At 45.0% G+C, this 18,321-nt stretch overlaps 1 protein-coding gene across 1 annotated transcript in view; it reads left to right on the top strand.

Annotated features, from left to right (window-relative positions):
* Positions 1–18,321, top strand: part of UBR3 (ubiquitin protein ligase E3 component n-recognin 3) — a 686,242-nt gene that overhangs the window by 170,581 nt on the left and 497,340 nt on the right. Inside the window, 6 exon segments of the mRNA XM_030210854.1 lie at positions 3,963–3,987; positions 3,990–4,048; positions 4,678–4,743; positions 5,194–5,283; positions 7,637–7,768; positions 7,864–7,916. Coding sequence (XP_030066714.1) covers positions 3,963–3,987; positions 3,990–4,048; positions 4,678–4,743; positions 5,194–5,283; positions 7,637–7,768; positions 7,864–7,916 — 425 coding nt within the window.

Below are 18,321 nucleotides of genomic sequence, written 5' to 3'. Positions count from 1 at the left end.
TGCCCAGCAGTATTTCCCGCCTCCCAACCACCAGTCCCGCCTCCCATCACCGGCTCTGGTACAGACCGTATAAGTCTGCCCTCCCCTATCCTCGCCTCCCAACCACCACCCCCTTCCCCCCAACTGCTCCGCCACCCAATTTCAGCTAAGCTTCTGAGGATCCATTCCCTCTGCACAGGATTCCTCTATGCATATCCCACGCATGTTTGAACTCCGTTACCGTTTTCATCTCCACCACCTCCCGCGGGAGGGCATTCCAAGCGTCCACCACCCTCTCCGTGAAAAAATACTTCCTGACATCTTTCCTGAGTCTGCCCCCCTTCAATCTCATTTCATGTCCTCTTGTTCTACTGCCTTCCCATCTCCGGAAAAGATTTGTTTGCGGATTAATACCTTTCAAGTATTTGAACATCTGTATCATATCACCCCTGTTCCTCCTTTCCTCCAGGGTATACATGTTCAGGTCAGCAAGTCTCTGCTCATACATCTTGGAACGCAAATCCTATACCATTCTCGTAGCTTTGTTTGGAATCAAACAAATGAGAGATATTAAGCCGATGTAACTCAGATGTTTCATTGACAACTGAATCCTCAACTAACAAAAAGAATGGGGTTTAAAAAAAGGATTGCATACCTTCCTAAAAGAAAGGTCCATAAAATGGACTAGGGGAAAATCCACTGCTTATTTCTAAGATAAGCAGTATAAAACGTATTGTACTGTTCTGGGATCTTGCCAGGTACTTGTAACCTGGATTGGCTACTGTTGGAAACAGGATGCTGGGCTTGATGGACCTTCGGCATGTACCATTATGGCAATACCTATGTACTTATATCTGTGAATGCAGAAATAATATCCCCTCATGTTTCAGTTTTTCTCCCTATTTGTGGTAATGTGGAATTCCTGCCTGGGTTTGAGAATGGGGACCATCCGTCAATGGATTACATGTTTGGAACATGTCCTTCACCCTAATGGATTTTTACTACCTTTACAATTGTTGGGGGATGGCTTGTTAACTAAGTTAACAAGTGGAGGAGTGGCATAATGGTTAGAGCACCGGTCTTGCAATCCAGAGGTGGCTGGTTCAAATCCCACTGCTGCTCCTTGTGATCTTGGGCAAGTCACTTAACCCTCCATTGCCTCAGGTACAAACTCAGATTGTGAGCCCTCCTGGGACAGAGAAATATCCAGTGTACCTGAATGTAACACACCTTGAGCTACTACTGAAAGGTGTGAGCAAATCTAAATAAAAATAAAATAAGTTGGTGGATGTTTTTGCCTGTTATCAGTTGTGCCACTGTGTTTCTGCTCTGGATGGGAATGCGCTCTCTGGCAGTCGGTGTTCATTTGGCTTCTCTTTGACTTGCATGATAGAGATCAGCTGTCTGTTTCGTTGCTTTATTGCTTCATAAGGCCATTTGGACATTTTCTCCTAGAAATACCTCTGCTCGGCTAAATGGGAGGCAGATTTGCAGAGGTATTGGCTTCGGTTGACATCAGCAGACTGATTGCTAGGATTCCAACTCTGGTTGTAGCAGTGGACCTGCGTGAATGCTAATTTATGGTACTTTTTGGGCCTTTATCTCTCAAACACAACTCTTCAATATGGGCAGCATTGACAATCCTTTTTGTCATAAATGTAATCAGCAACCTAATTCCTTTTTTCACACCTTTTGGGTGTGCCCCAAGATTCAGTTTTTTTGGTCCAAGGTAGTCCAATATTTAGAATGCCTTTCGGGGTTCCCTGTACCATTATTGGCAATTGGTCTTTTGTTGGGTAAATATGAAGTGTTTTTGTTGCAGAGTGGGGGTGGTCGTCTGCTCATCCGCAAGGCAGCCCTTTTGGGTTAAAAGATTATTTTAAAGATTTAGACCGTTCCTGACCCTCCTTTGTTTTGGAATTTGTGTAATTGTTTTCACCATATTATGTTGATGGAGAAGCAGAGGATGGGTGTGTCCTTAAAACATAAAAAATAGTTCTTATCTGTGTGGGGTCCTTACATACATTCCCTTTCTCCCAGAGCCTGTAGTCTGATTTTGAATACTTTAGAGGCATATTTTCAAAGCACTTAGCCTTCCAAAGTTCCATAGAAACCTATGGAACTTTGGAAGGCTAAGTGCTTTGAAAATGTGCCTCTTTGTGATTTTTGCATGAAAAAATAATTTTTATTTTGAAGGGGGGGTGGTGGATGGTTGGTGTTTGACTTCGTTTTGGGACAGATGTTCTTTGTCTTTCAGGGGGGCTATTGGACACAAAGCTACTCTGTGTTTTTGCTTAATTGATGTATCATTGTTCCCAGTGCTGCTTGACTTGTTTTGTTGTTTCTTGTTCGTTTGACTATACTAATAGATTTAAACATAAATCTTTTAATTGACAAGATAAAACAAAACTGTCAGTAGGTGGTGGACTCTGATACCCACCATCTACAGCAAGCACAAATTTCAATTTTCAGTTTTAATTTCTTCCTATCCACCCTTCCACTCCCTTGCATTCCTTTGTCAGGCATTATGGGTAGACATCTCTCTCCCTTTCCCCAGAAACACAGCAATCACAATCCTAACATCTGCTGCTGTTATATATTGAAAATAATGTTCTGGATTCTAGCTGACAAGACTCGAATATAAAGGGTTCCACTAGTCCCAAAATCTCTCAAATTCCTTGCAACCCAGGTTTCTCTTAGTTCTTAGCTTCGTCTCAACTTGTGAAATAAGTTCCTCTGTTGAGTAAGGGAGCCCTATATATGATGGCCAATTTGACTAAAATAACTTTTAAAATTAATAAAGCCTTCTGTATTATGGACATAGATAACAAGGATGGGAATATTCATAGTAGACAGAGTTGTAGAGTTGGATGGATTTCACAATCAAATAGAATGTTAATATATGCAAACTGAAACATCTGAAGGCAAGCCCCCAAATTGTGAAAGACCCATTACTATCATGAGTAGTGAACCTCTCTAAACAATGCACATTCTGCAATTTGTTTTTATGCCTAGAATTTCCCTTTAGCGTAGCTGCTGTAGCACTGTCCCCAGAGCCTTTTGTCACATGAGAGGTAAAGTTTCAATGACCATTGAATTAGAAATTTTTCTTAATAATGTTTACAAAATACAAGCAAATTCCATTATCTTCTGGCATATGTTGATTTTTGAACTACAGCCATTTTGAATTGGTTCCATTTAATTCAGAGCCCTTAAAATACGATAGAATTCTAGCATGATTAGGACAGATATAGAGGATAGTAGTAGGAACAGGTTGGGGGTTGTGACATGTTCTTGAGTAGAGACAAAGCAGCGAGGTTATAGGGAGGGATAAAAAAAGGCAGGTAAAATATGAGCTTGTGATACTGAAGGCTATGGGGTAAATGGTTTGGAATTAGTGGGTCAGATCTAGAAAGTTATGGGTTGATGCAGCATTATGAGGTGGCCAGATGATATCCAACAAGCTATGGAGAAAACAAGTGGGTTAATAAAGAAAACACAACCCAGGACATGGCAGTCCTGAGGTATCTTATTTTGGTATTAGTAAATACAGTTCCCCAGAAGCCAACCAAGTAGGTGCTAAGATTGGCAATTGCTTGGTATTGTTCATCAAGACAGCCTTTTTGATTGTTAATAAAAGCTTATTAAGACAGGCGTGTGAGGAGGATGCTGGGTGTTAGATTAGTTATGGTATTCTGTATACTCTATTATCCAGTGGTAGTTTATTCACTTCCTCATTAATTTCCTTAGAAAAGGAAAGAGCTCTTACAAGCAGTCAAGCTTTTGGTCCTTGGATATCTTTTTATAGTGTAGACAGGAATAACTGGACAGATGGATGGGCTAATTTTATCTTTTGCCTTTCATTTACTACCATGGAAATGTTATGCTGTCAACTTAAATCAAACTTTTTTTTTTCTAAAAGTTACTCGTGTGATTTTTTTTCCTAAGGCCATTGTTTTTGACTATCAAATATTGTTTTTAAGGAAACACAAGACTATACAAAGAATGTTTTAGATATTGCCTTGAAGCCCTTCAAGACTGGTTTGATGCAATCAACTTTGTAGATGAGGTATGTATATGTACACTTTAAATAACCTTGAGTTATAAAATCATATGTATTTAGTGCATTTGTCTTCAGCAGGATTGTTAGGTCTGGTAGAAGTTTCTTTTGCCCTCAGAACTTTTTAATGTTTTCAAAATGGCTTTCTTATGTTTTGAATTTTCAAAACAGTTTTCACTATTTGACATCTTTTAAAGATTTTTAAATGTAACCTTTATTTGTTAATGGTTCTGCCATCATCATTGAATTAGCTAAGTCCATATCTTTATTGTAGTTAGTTGTTTTCTGTCATTGCTTCACTTTATAATTCTAATATAAATGCTACTGGAGGTGGTTGGTAACATCTTGATCTATTAATCTTATTGTTGGATGTAGTTTCCCTATCAGTGCCCAATAGTTGTGTAATTTGTTGTCTAAAATGCTTTTTATCAAGGGGGTTTCAGAATATTTGAGTACAAGTAAGGCAAAGTAAAGGCAATTTTGTTGTTAGCCCTTTCATAACCCTTTTTTCATAGTTTCCCATGATTTTACTTTGCATTAGGTGTGCCAGCCTTAAAGCATGCCAGTAGCAATGTTTGTGCTCTAACCTCTGCTCAATTACAGCAGAGGCGCTAAAATAACTTGTGTTTATTTTTCAGCCCGCACCTAACCAGGTTACTTTTCATTTGCCGTTGCATCGTTATTATGCTATGTTCTTAAGCAAGGTGAGACTTAATTTTTTTAGTTAAAAAAAAAACAAACTCAGGTTCGAGGAACAAGTGGTGTGTGTCTGTGTATATGTATATATATATATATATATATATTATGTATATATATTATTATATATGTATATGTGTATATTTATATATGTGTGTGTTGTGTATATAATATAAAATTAGAAGTTCCTGCTGTTTGGGCCTTTGTTTGAGAAGAGATTTCTTTTACATAGTGTTTATTTTGCTTTTTTTTGTTTGAGATATATATTGCCTGTTTTTGTAATGTTGACTTGAGTGTCTAATAAAAGGACCTATAAAAAAAGAAAAACAAAACTCTGAAAATGTTTGTGGAACAATTGCTTATTTCATTTTGTCTCAAACATAATATAAATGTAATTGTAATATTTGTAGACTTATTTCATTGTGTCTCAAACATAAATGTAATTGTAATATTTACAGGCTGTCAAATGCCAAAATTTAGATCTAGATTCTATTTTACCGGATCAGGAAATGCTGATGAAACTGATGGTGCACCCACTTCAGATACAGGTATACAACCCTAACAGATTTTATTAGTTTACTTTCTGTAAACATTCTTTTTTGTTGTTGTATAATTTTCTTTGCCAGGTCTGGTTAAAACTGTAGGGCTTCTTTTACAAAGCCATGCTATCAATTCTGGCACATCAAATGCTATGAAGCCCATTCAATTTCTATGGGCTTCGTTGCATTTGGCACACGGTGATTGCTAGCGCAGCTTTGTGACCATATATATTAATTGCTCTTGTTTTCTATTATGTTTAACTGTAATAAAAACATGAAAAATGTGAATATTTAAGGATCTCAAGGTCTATCTAGGTTGCCCAGCTCCATTCCTGCTGCTGTACTATAGGATCCCCTTTGATCCTTACCAGTCCTCTTAGTTCTTCCAAATCAGTACTTATTCCATGTTTTCTTAAATGTTTGTCAGTTTTGTCTCTGCACACTTCAAAAAAGGATGCTTAATCCACAAAAAATGATCAGTGACTACAAAATAGCAGTGCATATTAATAGATACTGAAGTCAATGAAAAGAGAAGAAAGACCTCAAAGTCTGTGGTAATACAGCACCCTACTGGCAGGTCTGTGGTACACAATTTCATACAAATACCCTACAGACAGGTCTGTGGTACGTAATTTCATACAAACACCCTACAATTCTATCATTGGCCAGAAAATATCTCTTCAACCTATTTTTAATTTTATCTGAAATATTGAGTAAAACACATCCGTGAAATAGCACACTTATCTTTTCAATATTTCCCGATGGAAACCTGCTTCACTATCTGGTTTCATCAGGGACACTGTGCTAAAACATCTCAAGCTACATTGATTTTCTTCATTACTGACAAAGCGCGGTATGTGACTAGCAAGATTTAGTTACTATTTTCTAGTAGCATCCCACTGCATATGGGCTGGTGCCGACCTCAATTTGAACGCTGCCTCTTTTTCTGTTCACAACTGAGTTTAATGTGGCTGTAGTTCTTTACTTGCTGTCCCAGAAGATGAATTTTCAGCTGAAAAACTATGCTCCTAAGTTTGGCTGAAAATAGGTCATAAATTTAGGAGCTCTGCATTTTCTGAATATTGGGCCCTTTGTAATTAGATGGGACTATTAAATTCTACTGAGATCACTGGTTTTTGAAAGGTGCTTCACTAGGCTTTTGCTTGGATTCTGCAGAGATGACTTATCATTACTTCTCTGTCTGCCCCCAACTATTGTAATACATATTCCTTATTCAATGTTGTTCTTCCACACTCCTCCTCCTTAGTCCATGTTTGCATCATTGCTGTACCCAGTGTATTCCTTATAATTTATGCATGAAGATTCTAATCATTGTTTGCTTCATTTCTGTACTCAATATATTTTGTCCTGATTATATGTATATTATCCTCTGTATAGTGTCTTATACCCTTACCCTAATAAAAGGTGGAATATCAAGTGAACATCATAAAATAAGTAAATTAACACTCTGGACTCATTTTTGAGTGCAGCTTGAAAAGTTGGTGGCCTAGAGTATTGACAAGCATGCTAGTCTCTTGAGGTTTAGTTAACATTTTGAAGGCTCAATGTGGTTCATGAAGTTTTCATCTTATTTGTGATTCTTATCAGATTAACATTTAAATCCATTAACTAGGTTCCCTTCCATGTCTCAAATAAATCTCTTATCTGCACCCTTCTCCTCCACCGCTAATTCCAGACTCCATTCCTTTTATCTTGCTGCACCATATGCCTGGAATAGACTTCCTGAGCTGATACATCAAGCTCCATCTCTGGCCGTCTTCAAATCTAGGCTAAAAGCCCACCTTTTTGATGCTTTTTAACTCCTAACCCTTACTCACTTGTTCAGTACCCTTATTTATCATCCTCACCTTATTAATTCCCTTATCTCTTATTTGTCCCGTTAGTCTGTCCTAATTAGATTGTGAGCTCTGTCGAGTAGGGACTGTCTCTTCATGTTTAAGTGTATAGCGCTGCGTACGACTAGTAGCACTATAGAAATGTTAAGTAGTAGTAGTAATACCAACTTTCTTAGTAATCCTTGCAGCTGCCAACACTATGAAAGCCAGTTTCTATTCTTTCTGACCTCCTAGTGCTTAATAAAATTTTGTTAACTGTTACCCTGCTGTCTTTCTGGAAACACAATGCAGCCATTCTATTACTGTTAGTCATAACTGTCACTCCAAAATTTACTTTTTGTTTTAAAATCAATATATAGAAGCTATTGGTTCTTTTTAATGTGTACTAATTATGAGGGGTACAAGGTACTGATAAGAAGGCACTGTTGATTATAAATAATCATAGTAAAATGTATACATAGTATTAGCAGAACACTTACTTTAACGTTTGCTTTATTTAATCATAGGCAAGCTTATCTGAAATACATAGTAACATGTGGGTGAGGAATGGACTTCAGATAAAAGGACAGGCCATGACGTATGTACAGTCACATTTCTGTAATTCCATGATTGATCCAGACATTACCTGCTGCAGGCAAGTTTAAATATCTTTGTTATTGCAGGCCTTGTGTTTGCAGGTACACCCTTTGATTGGAGGTTGAATCTTGCTGTACCTATTTCTTTTTTCTCACAGGTTTGTGCTTCTCGGCTTGACCCAGACTACTTTATTTCTTCTGTGTTTGAAAGGTGAGACAAGGGTGAATAAATGAATCACTGTCTATAGCAGGAGTTGAAATGCTTTGTCATAAGATGTCAGTGAAATGGAATATTTTGCTCTCTTGTATTTACTGTTCACACCATGCTTTATTTTCACCTTCATGTTTAGGCACTATTGATTTTTCTTTTTCTGCAGACATTAAACCATTAGTCTGTGGTATCATTAAAGTGTAAGATGCCACTAGAAGTATTTTTAAATCTAATCTATACAAGATGTATGCTGTCTTTAGCCTTTATTTGCTGGTTGAGTATTAGACAGCTTGCATCATTTCAGCATTGAGACTGGCTCATGAAAGGCAAGGAAGTATGGAGGTGGCTGTAGAACCTGCACAATACTTATTTTATTTCCTCAGAGCTTTTGGGGTAGATGTAGAAAACCACATGATAGAGCTGTGGGTTTTACAGCAAAATTTAAACCACATGACCCAGTAAGCTAATGGGATGCTAATATTGAATGCGAAGAACTTGCATGCTAATTTGAGGGGGGGGGGGGTAGAAGGTTCCAGTAAGCTAATGGGATGCTAATATTGAGTGCAAAGAACTTGCATGCTAATTTGGAGGGGGGGGGGGGGGGGGGGGGGGGGGGGTGGGGGGTGGGGGGGGGGGGGGGGGGGGGGTTGGGGGGGGGGAGGGGGGGGGTTGTGGCTGCAGGGTGGCTCACTCTGCATGTCTGAATAAAAGAAAATGCCAGCACCCTTTTGTGCCTTTGTTCAGCACATAAATATTGGCCTCACAAAAATTTATTTCACATACAATTTTGTGAGGCTGATATTTTTTATGCACAGAGTAATAGGTGCAGATGTGTGCTGGCACTTTCATTTTTGTTCAGACATCTTGCACATGAGCTGTTACCTCCCACATATCTTTTTTTTTTTTTATTTTTAAATCATTTTATTGATTCCACAACAAGAACTTAATCATACAAAGTAATAAAAGACAGTAAGTACAGAATCATCAGTTTTCAATATACAAATCCCAAGCCCCCCCCACAACTCTCCCCCCCCCAAAAAAAAACCTCTGACTTCCAAGTACGTAAGCATGATGAAGAGAAATACTCTTAAGAGACTCAATTAAGCAAACCACTGCAAGCTACAGGTGTGAGAGTTCCAGAATGGCTCCCAATAACTGAAATTTTCTTCCTGGCAATGTGTCCATGTCTCAAACAGTCGCCTCTCCATCATCGCCAATTGGATCATCAGGGACTTCCATTGAGCGAGCAAGGGAGGATCTCTCTCCAATCATTTTGTAAAATACATTTTTTGCCCAGCAGAATCGAGCGCTTTATAAAACCCAAGCAACCTCTTGGAGATGGCCGCGAAAGTTGTACCACCTCAAACAGCATAGCAGCCGAAGGCCTCCAGAGATTCTTCCAAAGCGAGCTCACATACACAGCTATATCATCCCAGAAAGCGTGAACTGATGGGCATCCCAGAACATGTGGCCCAGGGTAGCCTAATTAATTGAATACGTTAAACACATACCATCTCGAAGGGTAGCCAGGAAGGCTCGATGTGGAGAAACATACAGTTGCAGGAGAAATTTATATTGCATTTCTGAATATGTAATGTCCCAAGACAAGGGACCTTTATTAAGCACACTTTGTTTAAATTGTTTCACAGTAAGAGTTATCTCCAAGTCAGCGTTCCACTGAGCAACATAATGATCATAATTAAGATCCAGTATTAGATTCCGCAACTACTTATGATAACATTTCAAGGGGACCAATAGCTGCGCATCCAGCCAATAGATCTCCGCATTGGCCTCATGGGCCGACAAGAAAGTGACACAGCCAGGAGAGAGGCCACATTGTGCCTCAGTTGGTAATATTGAAAATATGTGCTAATCCTGAGTCTCTACTCTCGTTGCAAGTCAGCCATAGGATGTATTTTGCCCTCTTCCTTAACTGTATGGAACAAGTATTTTGCACCATGGGAGGTCCAAGTATCAAAAGTCCCACTGAATAGTCTAGCCGGAAAGGCCGTGCTACCCGTCAGCGGCAAAAAGGGAGTCAGCCTATAATCACATGCAAACATCTTCCCTACCTTTTTCCAAGCTGTCCTCAAAGGGAGGAGAAACAACAATCTGGTCAAGTTCGGCCCCCGGATCAGAGTAGTTGAGTGTAACGGATAACTAAAGTGCTAAGGGTTACCTAACTCAATTTCTACGTCTCGAACTGAAAAATGAGGGGTTCCATGAATCTAATCTGTGATATGATGCATCCCACTCGCTAATGAAAAAGGTGTAGGTCTAAAAGGCCCAATTCCCCCCTTCTCCCGTAGTTTATATAGTGTCATTATGGGTAAGCAAGGGCTCTTTCCACCCCGTTAAAAACTGCGTAGCAAGTCATCAAGGAGCTTACCATGAGCCCAGGATATCAAAGTGGCAGCATTTTCAGCACATATAGACATCGCAGTATCAGTATCATATAAGGCAATTTGGCTGAAGATAAACAAGGCAAATTCCTCCACAGTTGCAGTTTGAGGGTCAAGTGAGAGATTAAGGGGTTAAAATTGAGCGAATGCAGGCGGGTGAGGTCTTGAAGAATCACAATGCCCAAATATACTAAGTGGTCTTGCACCCATGTTAAAGGAAACGCCCCCCCACCCCCAACCGCCTGCGAACCTCATCCTGCAAGAGAAGGGCCAATGATTTTGTCAGATTTAAAGAAGTCTGAGTAAAAACCAAGCTCCGATATCACACTGATTCTTGCCAAAGATTGCGTTGGTTGAGATAATGTTAACAAACAAGTCAGCCACATAAACCAGAACCTTCAACGTTTGATTCCCTAAAGGCAAACCTGTAATCTTGGGCTCTTTTTGCAGAGTACACAGGAGGGGCTCTAAGTACAATGCAAGTAAGAGTGGGGATAGGAGGCAACCCTGGCGGGTGCCTTGTTCAATTGGGAAATGGTCTGTACATGTGCCATGCACCAGTTATCACTGCCATTAGGGAAGACTAGAGTAAGAACCCAATCAGAAACCCCAACATATTTCAAAACTTCAAACATATAGGAGCATTGCACTAATCAAATGCTTTCTCAGCATCCAATCCCACCAACATGCTAGGGATGTCTTCCACTTGAGCACAGAACATTGCCAGCAACACCTTGTGTACATTAATAACTGTTGTCCAGCAATAAAACCCCCTGATGCTGCCCCACTATGCTAGGTAAAAGGGTGGATTACCTAGTTGCCAACACCCGGGCAAGAATTTTTATATCAACATTTAGCAGGGAGATAGGTCTGTAAGAAACATTTGGTACTCGGCTTTCCAGTTTTAGGGGCTAGGGTAATCAAGGCTTCATTAGCATAAGGTGGAAATTGGCCAGAAACAAGACAATCATGCACAGGGCTATGAGCTGAGGGGCAAGTAATTAAAAAACAAACAAACGAACTCTGAGGAGAACCCATCTGGACCCAGTGCAGAATAACGTTTCAAATGCTTAATACAATATTGTATTTCTTTGGCCTGCAACGGGAGCAATAGACCATCTATCTGTGCTTGTGGTAATTTAGGGAGTCCAGCATCTTATAAGTGATCCCGTAATTGTGGGTCAAATTGTCTCCCGTAGTAGCTTAAAAGGACTTAGTAAAAAAAAAAATCATTGGCTATGTTCGCAGTTTTAGTATGAATTTGACCAGTTTGGGGTATGTATAGCTGGAATATATCTTGTGCCGTAATTTTTTGTAATTTGCACTAATAATTTCCCGGGTCTATTCCCAAAGTTAATACACTTAAATTTTCTATAAAGTAGCAATTTCTTTGCCCTCTCATGGATCAGGGAGTTAAGCGCAGATAGAGTAGCCAGGAAGGCCTCCTGGAGAGCTTGCGTAGGATGTCGAAGAAAGGCTCTCCTGGCCACTGTGAGTTTATGCTCCAGATGCAAAATACCTTGGGAAATAGGTTTATTGCGAGCAACTACATATGCCAGAATATGTCCTCTGTGAACTGCTTTAGCCGTTGACCAAAAAAGTGATGGAGTATCTACATGCTGTTCATTAAAAGTCTCATAAGTGTTCCATTTCTCAGCCAGATACTTTTGGAACTTGTAGGCTGGAAAACGCCATTTGCCAAGGGGTGACCTCTGGTTTCCCAGGGTCAATGACACACTTCCTGGGGTCCAATCTCCACCTTGCCAACCACACAAAAAAAAAGACTTGGAGACTAAAATATCATTTATGCGAGACCAGGTCCTGTGAGCTCGAGACAAATGTGTGTAGTCTCTTTCTGTGGGGTGCAAAGGTATCAAGGATCAACCAAGTCCAAAGAAGAGCACAAAAAACGCACCTCTCTGGACTCACTATGCTCCTTCACTGCAGCATAACTGCCAGAGTGGTCAAGCTGGTAATCCAGAACATGATTAAGATCGCCCGCCAAAATCAGCAGGAGGTCCAAGTGAAAGCTACGTACTTTAGCAAGTTCTTTAAAAAAAGAATGATCATATGCGTTTGGAGCGTAAACCACCAATAAGTAAAAGGAACACCCACTGCCAGATATTTGTAGCATTAAATACCTCCCCTGAGTATCTTAATAAACCTCTTTTCTCCGAGGACAAGCAGGCTGCTTGTTCTCACTGATGGGTGACGTCCACGGCAGCCCCTCCAATCGGAATCTTCACTAGCAAAGGCCTTTGCTAGTCCTCGCGCGCCAATGCCCACCGCGCATGCGCGGCCGTCTTCCCGCCTGAAACCGGCTTGTGCCGGCCAGTCTTCTTTTCTCCGCGCTCGGTACGGTTGTGCTTTACCGTTCGTGCCCCGAGAAGTCGGCCTCGCGCGTCGTTTTTTCGACTGCTTTCTGTGAGAAATCCCAGAAATTATTTGGATTAACCACTTTTGGTTTTCCTCCCCTATTTCGAGTTTTTTCGCCCCGTTAAGTTTTCTTTCGTCGTCGGGGTAGGCCTTACTTAGGCCCCGGTCGAAATTCCCTTTTTTCTGTGCCAGATTTCGCCGGCGTGATTTTTCCGCCCATGACATCGAAGCCTTCCAGCGGCTTCAAGAAGTGCACCCAGTGCGCCCGGGTAATCTCGCTCACTGACAGGCACGCGTCGTGTCTTCAGTGTCTGGGGCTGGGCACCGCCCTCAGGCCTGTAGTCTGTGTTCCCTTTTGCAAAGGCGGACTCAGGTAGCGAGGTTAGCCCAGTGGAACATTTTGTTCTCGGGCTCTTCGTCGGCATCGGCACCGGGGGTATCGAGTGCATCGACGTCTTCAGCGTCCAGACCTTCAACCTCGGCGGCCAGTACATCGAGTGCATCGAGGCATCGGCCCTCTGCATCGGCTCCGAGACATCGGCCAGCTGCATCGACGTCGGTGGTACCGGGACCTCGTCTGCTGATGTCGTCGGACGGTGGTGCTTCGTCTGGAGTGCAGGTGAGGGCTGTCCATTCCCCTGCTGGTGGCGGTGAGCCTTCGGGTGGGTCTCCCCCTACCCTGAGGGCTCCTGCGGTACAGCCCCCCCGAGACCGACCTTCTTCGATCTCGGGCGAGCCCCGAGAGAGCGACGGCTGGATTCTACGTCCTCCTCGTCGGTACCGGGAAGCTCCGGTGACATGCTTCGTCCCAAGAAGTCGAAGAAGCATCGTCACCGGTCCCCTCCCATGTTGGTACCGAGAGCTCTGGGTCGCCGAAGGAGTCGGCACCCAGCAGGCATCGGCACCGAGAGGACGCTCACCCTCTGTTCAGGAGGTGTCGATGCGCTCCACTCTGGACAGCCCGGAACAGCCTCCACCCCGGAACAGGTTCTGACGTCGACGCCTGCATCGACCTCCATGCCTTTCTCGGCAGCCGCTCTGAACGAGAGCCTCCGGGCCGTTCTCCCAGAGATTCTGGGAGAGCTGCTGCGCCCTACCCCTCCGGTACCGGCGGTGCTTGCGCCACCGGTACAGTCGAGCGTGGCGCCGCTGGCCATCGCCGGGGTGAGGTCTCCGGCGTCGGTGCCGCGTGCGGTACCGGCTGCCGTCGCCTCCAGAAAGGCTCCCCGACTACGTCGACGGAGGGAGCTTCGCCGATGCGGGCGAGGGAGTCTACCTCGACGCCCCCATCGTGGACGTGGCTCCACGGAGTCGAGTCGGGCACGGTTGCAGACACAGGTCCGTGAACTTGTGTCTGACACCGAGGGTGAGGCCTCGTGGGAAGAGGAAGAAGACCCCAGATATTTCTCTGACGAGGAGTCTGAGGGTCTTCCTTCCGATCCACTCCCTCTCCTGAAAGACAGCTTTCCCCTCCTGAGAGTCTGTCTTTTGCTTCCTTTGTCCGGGAGATGTCTACGGCCATCCCCTTCCCTGGTTGTGGAGGACGAGCCCAGGGCTGAAATGTTTTAGCTCCTGGACTATCCTTCTCCACCTAAGGAAGCGTCCACTGTTCCCTTGCACCATGTCCTAAAAAGACATTGCTTGCGAACTGGACCAAGCCTTTAACTAATCCCCACATCCCCAAGAAGATCGAGTCCCAGTACCGGATCCATGGGACCCAGATCTGATGCGCACTCAGTTGCCTCATGATTCTGGAGTTGTGGATCTGGCCCTAAAGAAGGCTAAGAGTTCTAGGGAGCATGCTTCGGCGCCCCCGGGCAAGGACTCTAGAACCTTAGACTCCTTTGGGAGGAAGGCCTACCATTCTTCTATGCTCGTGGCCAAAATTCAGTCTTACCAGCTCTACACGAGCATACACATGCGGAACAATGTGCGGCAGTTGGCGGGCTTGGTTGATGCGCTCCCCCCTGAGCAAGCCAAGCCATTTCAGGAGGTGGTCAGGCAGCTGAAGGCATGCAGAAAATTCCTGGCCAGAGGGGTGTATGACACCTTTGATGTTGCATCCAGGGCCGCTGCTCAAGGTGTGGTGATGCGCAGGCTCTCATGGCTGCGTGCCTCCGACCTGGAGAATAGAATCCAGCAGCGGATTGCGACTCGCCTTGCCGTGCGGATAACATATTTGGAGAGAAAGTCGAACAGGTGGTAGAGCAGCTCCACCACGGGACACCGCATTCGACAAGTTCTCCCGCCGGCAGCCTTCAGCCTACCTCTACAGGTAGAAGATTTTTTGGGGGAAGGAAGACTGTTCCCTACTCTTCTGGCAAGCGTAGGTACAATCCTCCTTCTCGACAGCCTGCGGCCCAGGCTAAGCCCCAGCGCGCTCGCTCTCGTCAGCAGCGTGCGCCTCAGCAAGGCCCCTCGCTCCCCAAAAGCAAGGGACGGGCTTTGACTGGCTCCAGCAGAGCATAGCCGACATCCAAGTGTCAGTGCCGGGCGACCCTGCAGTCGGAGGGAGGTTGAAAGCTTTTCACCAAAGGTGGCCTCTCATAACCTCCGATCAGTGGGTTCTCCAAATAGTCCGGCAAGGATACACCCTCAATTTGGCCTCAAACCTCCAAATTGTCCACCGGAGCTCAGTCTTACAGCTTCCAGCACAAGCAGGTACTTGCAGAGGAACTCTCCCCCTTCTCAGCGCCAATGCGGTCGAGCCCGTGCCATCCGGGCAAGAAGGGCTGGATTCTATTCCAGGTACTTCCTTGTGGAAAAGAAAACAGGGGGGATGCGTCCCATCCTAGACCTAAGGGCCCTGAACAAATATCTGGTCAAAGAAAAGTTCAGGATGCTTTCCTGGCACCCTCCTTCCCATGATTCAGGAGAACGATTGGCTATGCTCTCTGGACTTGAAGGATGCCTACACACACATCCCGATACTGCCAGCTCACAGACAGTATCTGCGATTTCAGCTGGCACACGTCACTTCCAGTACTGTGTGCTACCCTTTGGGGCTCGCCTCTGCGCCCAGGGGTGTTCACAAAGTGCTTGGCTGTAGTAGCAGCGGCACTTCGCAGGCTGGGGGTGCACGTGTTCTCATATCTCGACGATTGGCTGGTGAGAACACATCCGAGGCAGGAGCCCTGCAGTTCATGCAGATGACTATTCGCCTCCTGGAGCTACTGGGGTTTGTGATAAATTATCCAAAGTCCCCATCTTCTCCCAGTGCAGAGACTCGAATTCATAGGAGCTCTGCTGGATTCTCGGACGGCTCGCGCCTATCTCCCAGAGACGAGAGCCAACAACTTGTTGTCCCTCGTCTCGCGGTGCGAGCGTCCCAGCAGATCACAGCTCGGCAGATGTTGAGATTGCTAGGCCACATGGCCTCCACAGTCCATGTGACTCCCATGGCCCGCCTTCACATGAGATCTGCTCAATGGACCCTAGCTTCCCAGTGGTTCCAGGCCTGCTGGGGATCTAGAAGACGTAATCCACCTGTCCACGAGTTTTCTCGAATCCCTGTATTGGTGGACGATTTGGTCCAATTTGACTCTGGGACGTCCTTTCCAAATTCTCCGCCACAAAAAGTGCTGACCACGGATGCGTCTCTCCTGGGATGGGGAGCTCATGTTGATGGGCTTCACACCCAAGGAAGCTGGTCCCTCCAGGAACGCGATCTGCAGATCAATCTTCTGGAGTTGCGAGCGATCTGGAACGCTCTGAAGGCTTTCAGAGATCGGCTGTCCCACCAAATTATCCAAATTCAGACAGACAACCAGGTTGCCAATGTACTACGTCAACAGTAGGGGGGCACCGGATCTCGCCCCCTGTGTCAGGAAGCCGTCAGCATGTGGCTTTGGGCTCGCCGTCACGGCATGGTGCTCCAAGCCACATATCTGGCAGGCGTAAACAACAGTCTGGCCGACAGGTTGAGCAGGATTATGGCAACCTCATGAGTGGTCGCTCAATTCCCGTGTAGTGCGACGGATCTTCCAGGTGTGGGGCACCCCCTTGGGTAGACCTCTTCGCATCTCGAGCCAACCACAAAGTCCCTCAGTTCTGTTCCAGGCTTCAGGCCCACGGCAGACTGCGCATCGGATGCCTTCCTCCTGGATTGGGGGGAGGGTCTGCTGTATGCTTATCCTCCCATACCTCTGGTGGGGGAAGACTTTGTTGAAACTCAAGCAAGACCGAGGCACCATGATTCTGATTGCTCCTTTTTGGCCGCGTCAGAATCTGGTTCCCTCTTCTTCTGGAGTTGTCCTCCGAAGAACCGTGGAGATTGGAGTGTTTTTCCGACCCTCATCACGCAGGACCGAAGGGGCGCTTCTGCATCCCAGCCTCCGGTCCCTGGCTCTCACGGCCTGGATGTTGAGAGCGTAGACTTTGCCTCTTTGGGGTCTGTCGGAGGGTGTCTCCCGTATCTTGCTTGCTTCCAGGAAAGATTCCACCAAGAGGAGTTACTTCTTTCTGTGGAGGAGGTTTGCCGTCTGGTGTGACAGCAAGGCCCTAGATCCTCGCTCTTGTCCTACACAGAGCCTGCTTGAATACCTTTCTGCACCCTGTCTGAGTCTGGTCTCAAGACCAACTCTGTAAGGGTTCACCTTAGTGGCAATCAGTGGCATAACCATTACCGTGTGGAAGGTAAGCCGATCTCAGGACAGCCTTTAGTTTGTTCGATTCCTGAGAGGTTTGCTTTTGTCAAAGCCCCCTGTCAAGCCTTCCTACAGTGTCATGGGATCTCAACGTCGTTCTCACCCAGCTGATGAAACCTCCTTTTGAGCCACTGAATTCCTGCCATCTGAAGTACTTGACCTGGAAGGGTCATTTTCTTGGTGGCAGTTACTTCAGCTCGTAGAGTCAGTGAGCTTCAGGCCCTGGTAGCCCAGGCCCCTTACACCAATTTCGATCATAACAGAGTAGTCCTCCGCACTCACCCTAAGTTCTTGCAAGGTCGTGTCGGAGTTTCCATCTGAACCAGTCATTGTCTTGCAACATTCTTTCCCCGTCCTCATTCCTGCCCTGCTGAACGTCAGCTGCACACATTGGACTGCAAGAGAGCATTGGCCTTCTACCTGGAGCGGACAACAGCCCAACAACAGTCCGCCCAATTGTTTGTTTCTTTGATCCCAATAGGAGGGGAGTGGCTGTGGGGAAACGCACCATATCCAATTGGCTAGCAGATTGCATTTCCTTCACTTACGCCCAGGCTGGGCTGGCTCTTGAGGGTCATGTCCACGGCTCATAATGTTAGAGCCATGGCAGCGTCGGTAGCCCACTTGAAGTCAGCCACCATTGAGAGATCTGCAAAGCTGCGACGTGGTCATCTGTCCACACATTCACATCTCATTACTGCCTACAGCAGGATACCCGACGCGACAGTCGGTTCGGGCAGTCAGTTCTTCAGAACCTGTTTGGGCTTTAGGATCCAACTCCACCCCCCGAGGGCCCTGTTTGTTCTGTTCCAGGCTGCACTCCTCAGTTAGTTGGTAAATTTTTTAGGTCAATCTCAGTTATGTCCTCCGCCGTTGCGAGGCCAATTGACCATGGTTGTTGTTTGAGTGAGCCTGGGGGCTAGGGATAACCCCATCAGTGAGACAAGCAGCCTGCTTGTCCTCGAGAAAGCGAATGCTACA

This window comes from Microcaecilia unicolor, chromosome 7, assembly GCF_901765095.1.
Source record: "Microcaecilia unicolor chromosome 7, aMicUni1.1, whole genome shotgun sequence".
NCBI lineage: Eukaryota > Metazoa > Chordata > Amphibia > Gymnophiona > Siphonopidae > Microcaecilia > Microcaecilia unicolor.
This window is presented reverse-complemented; position numbering and strand designations above follow the sequence as displayed.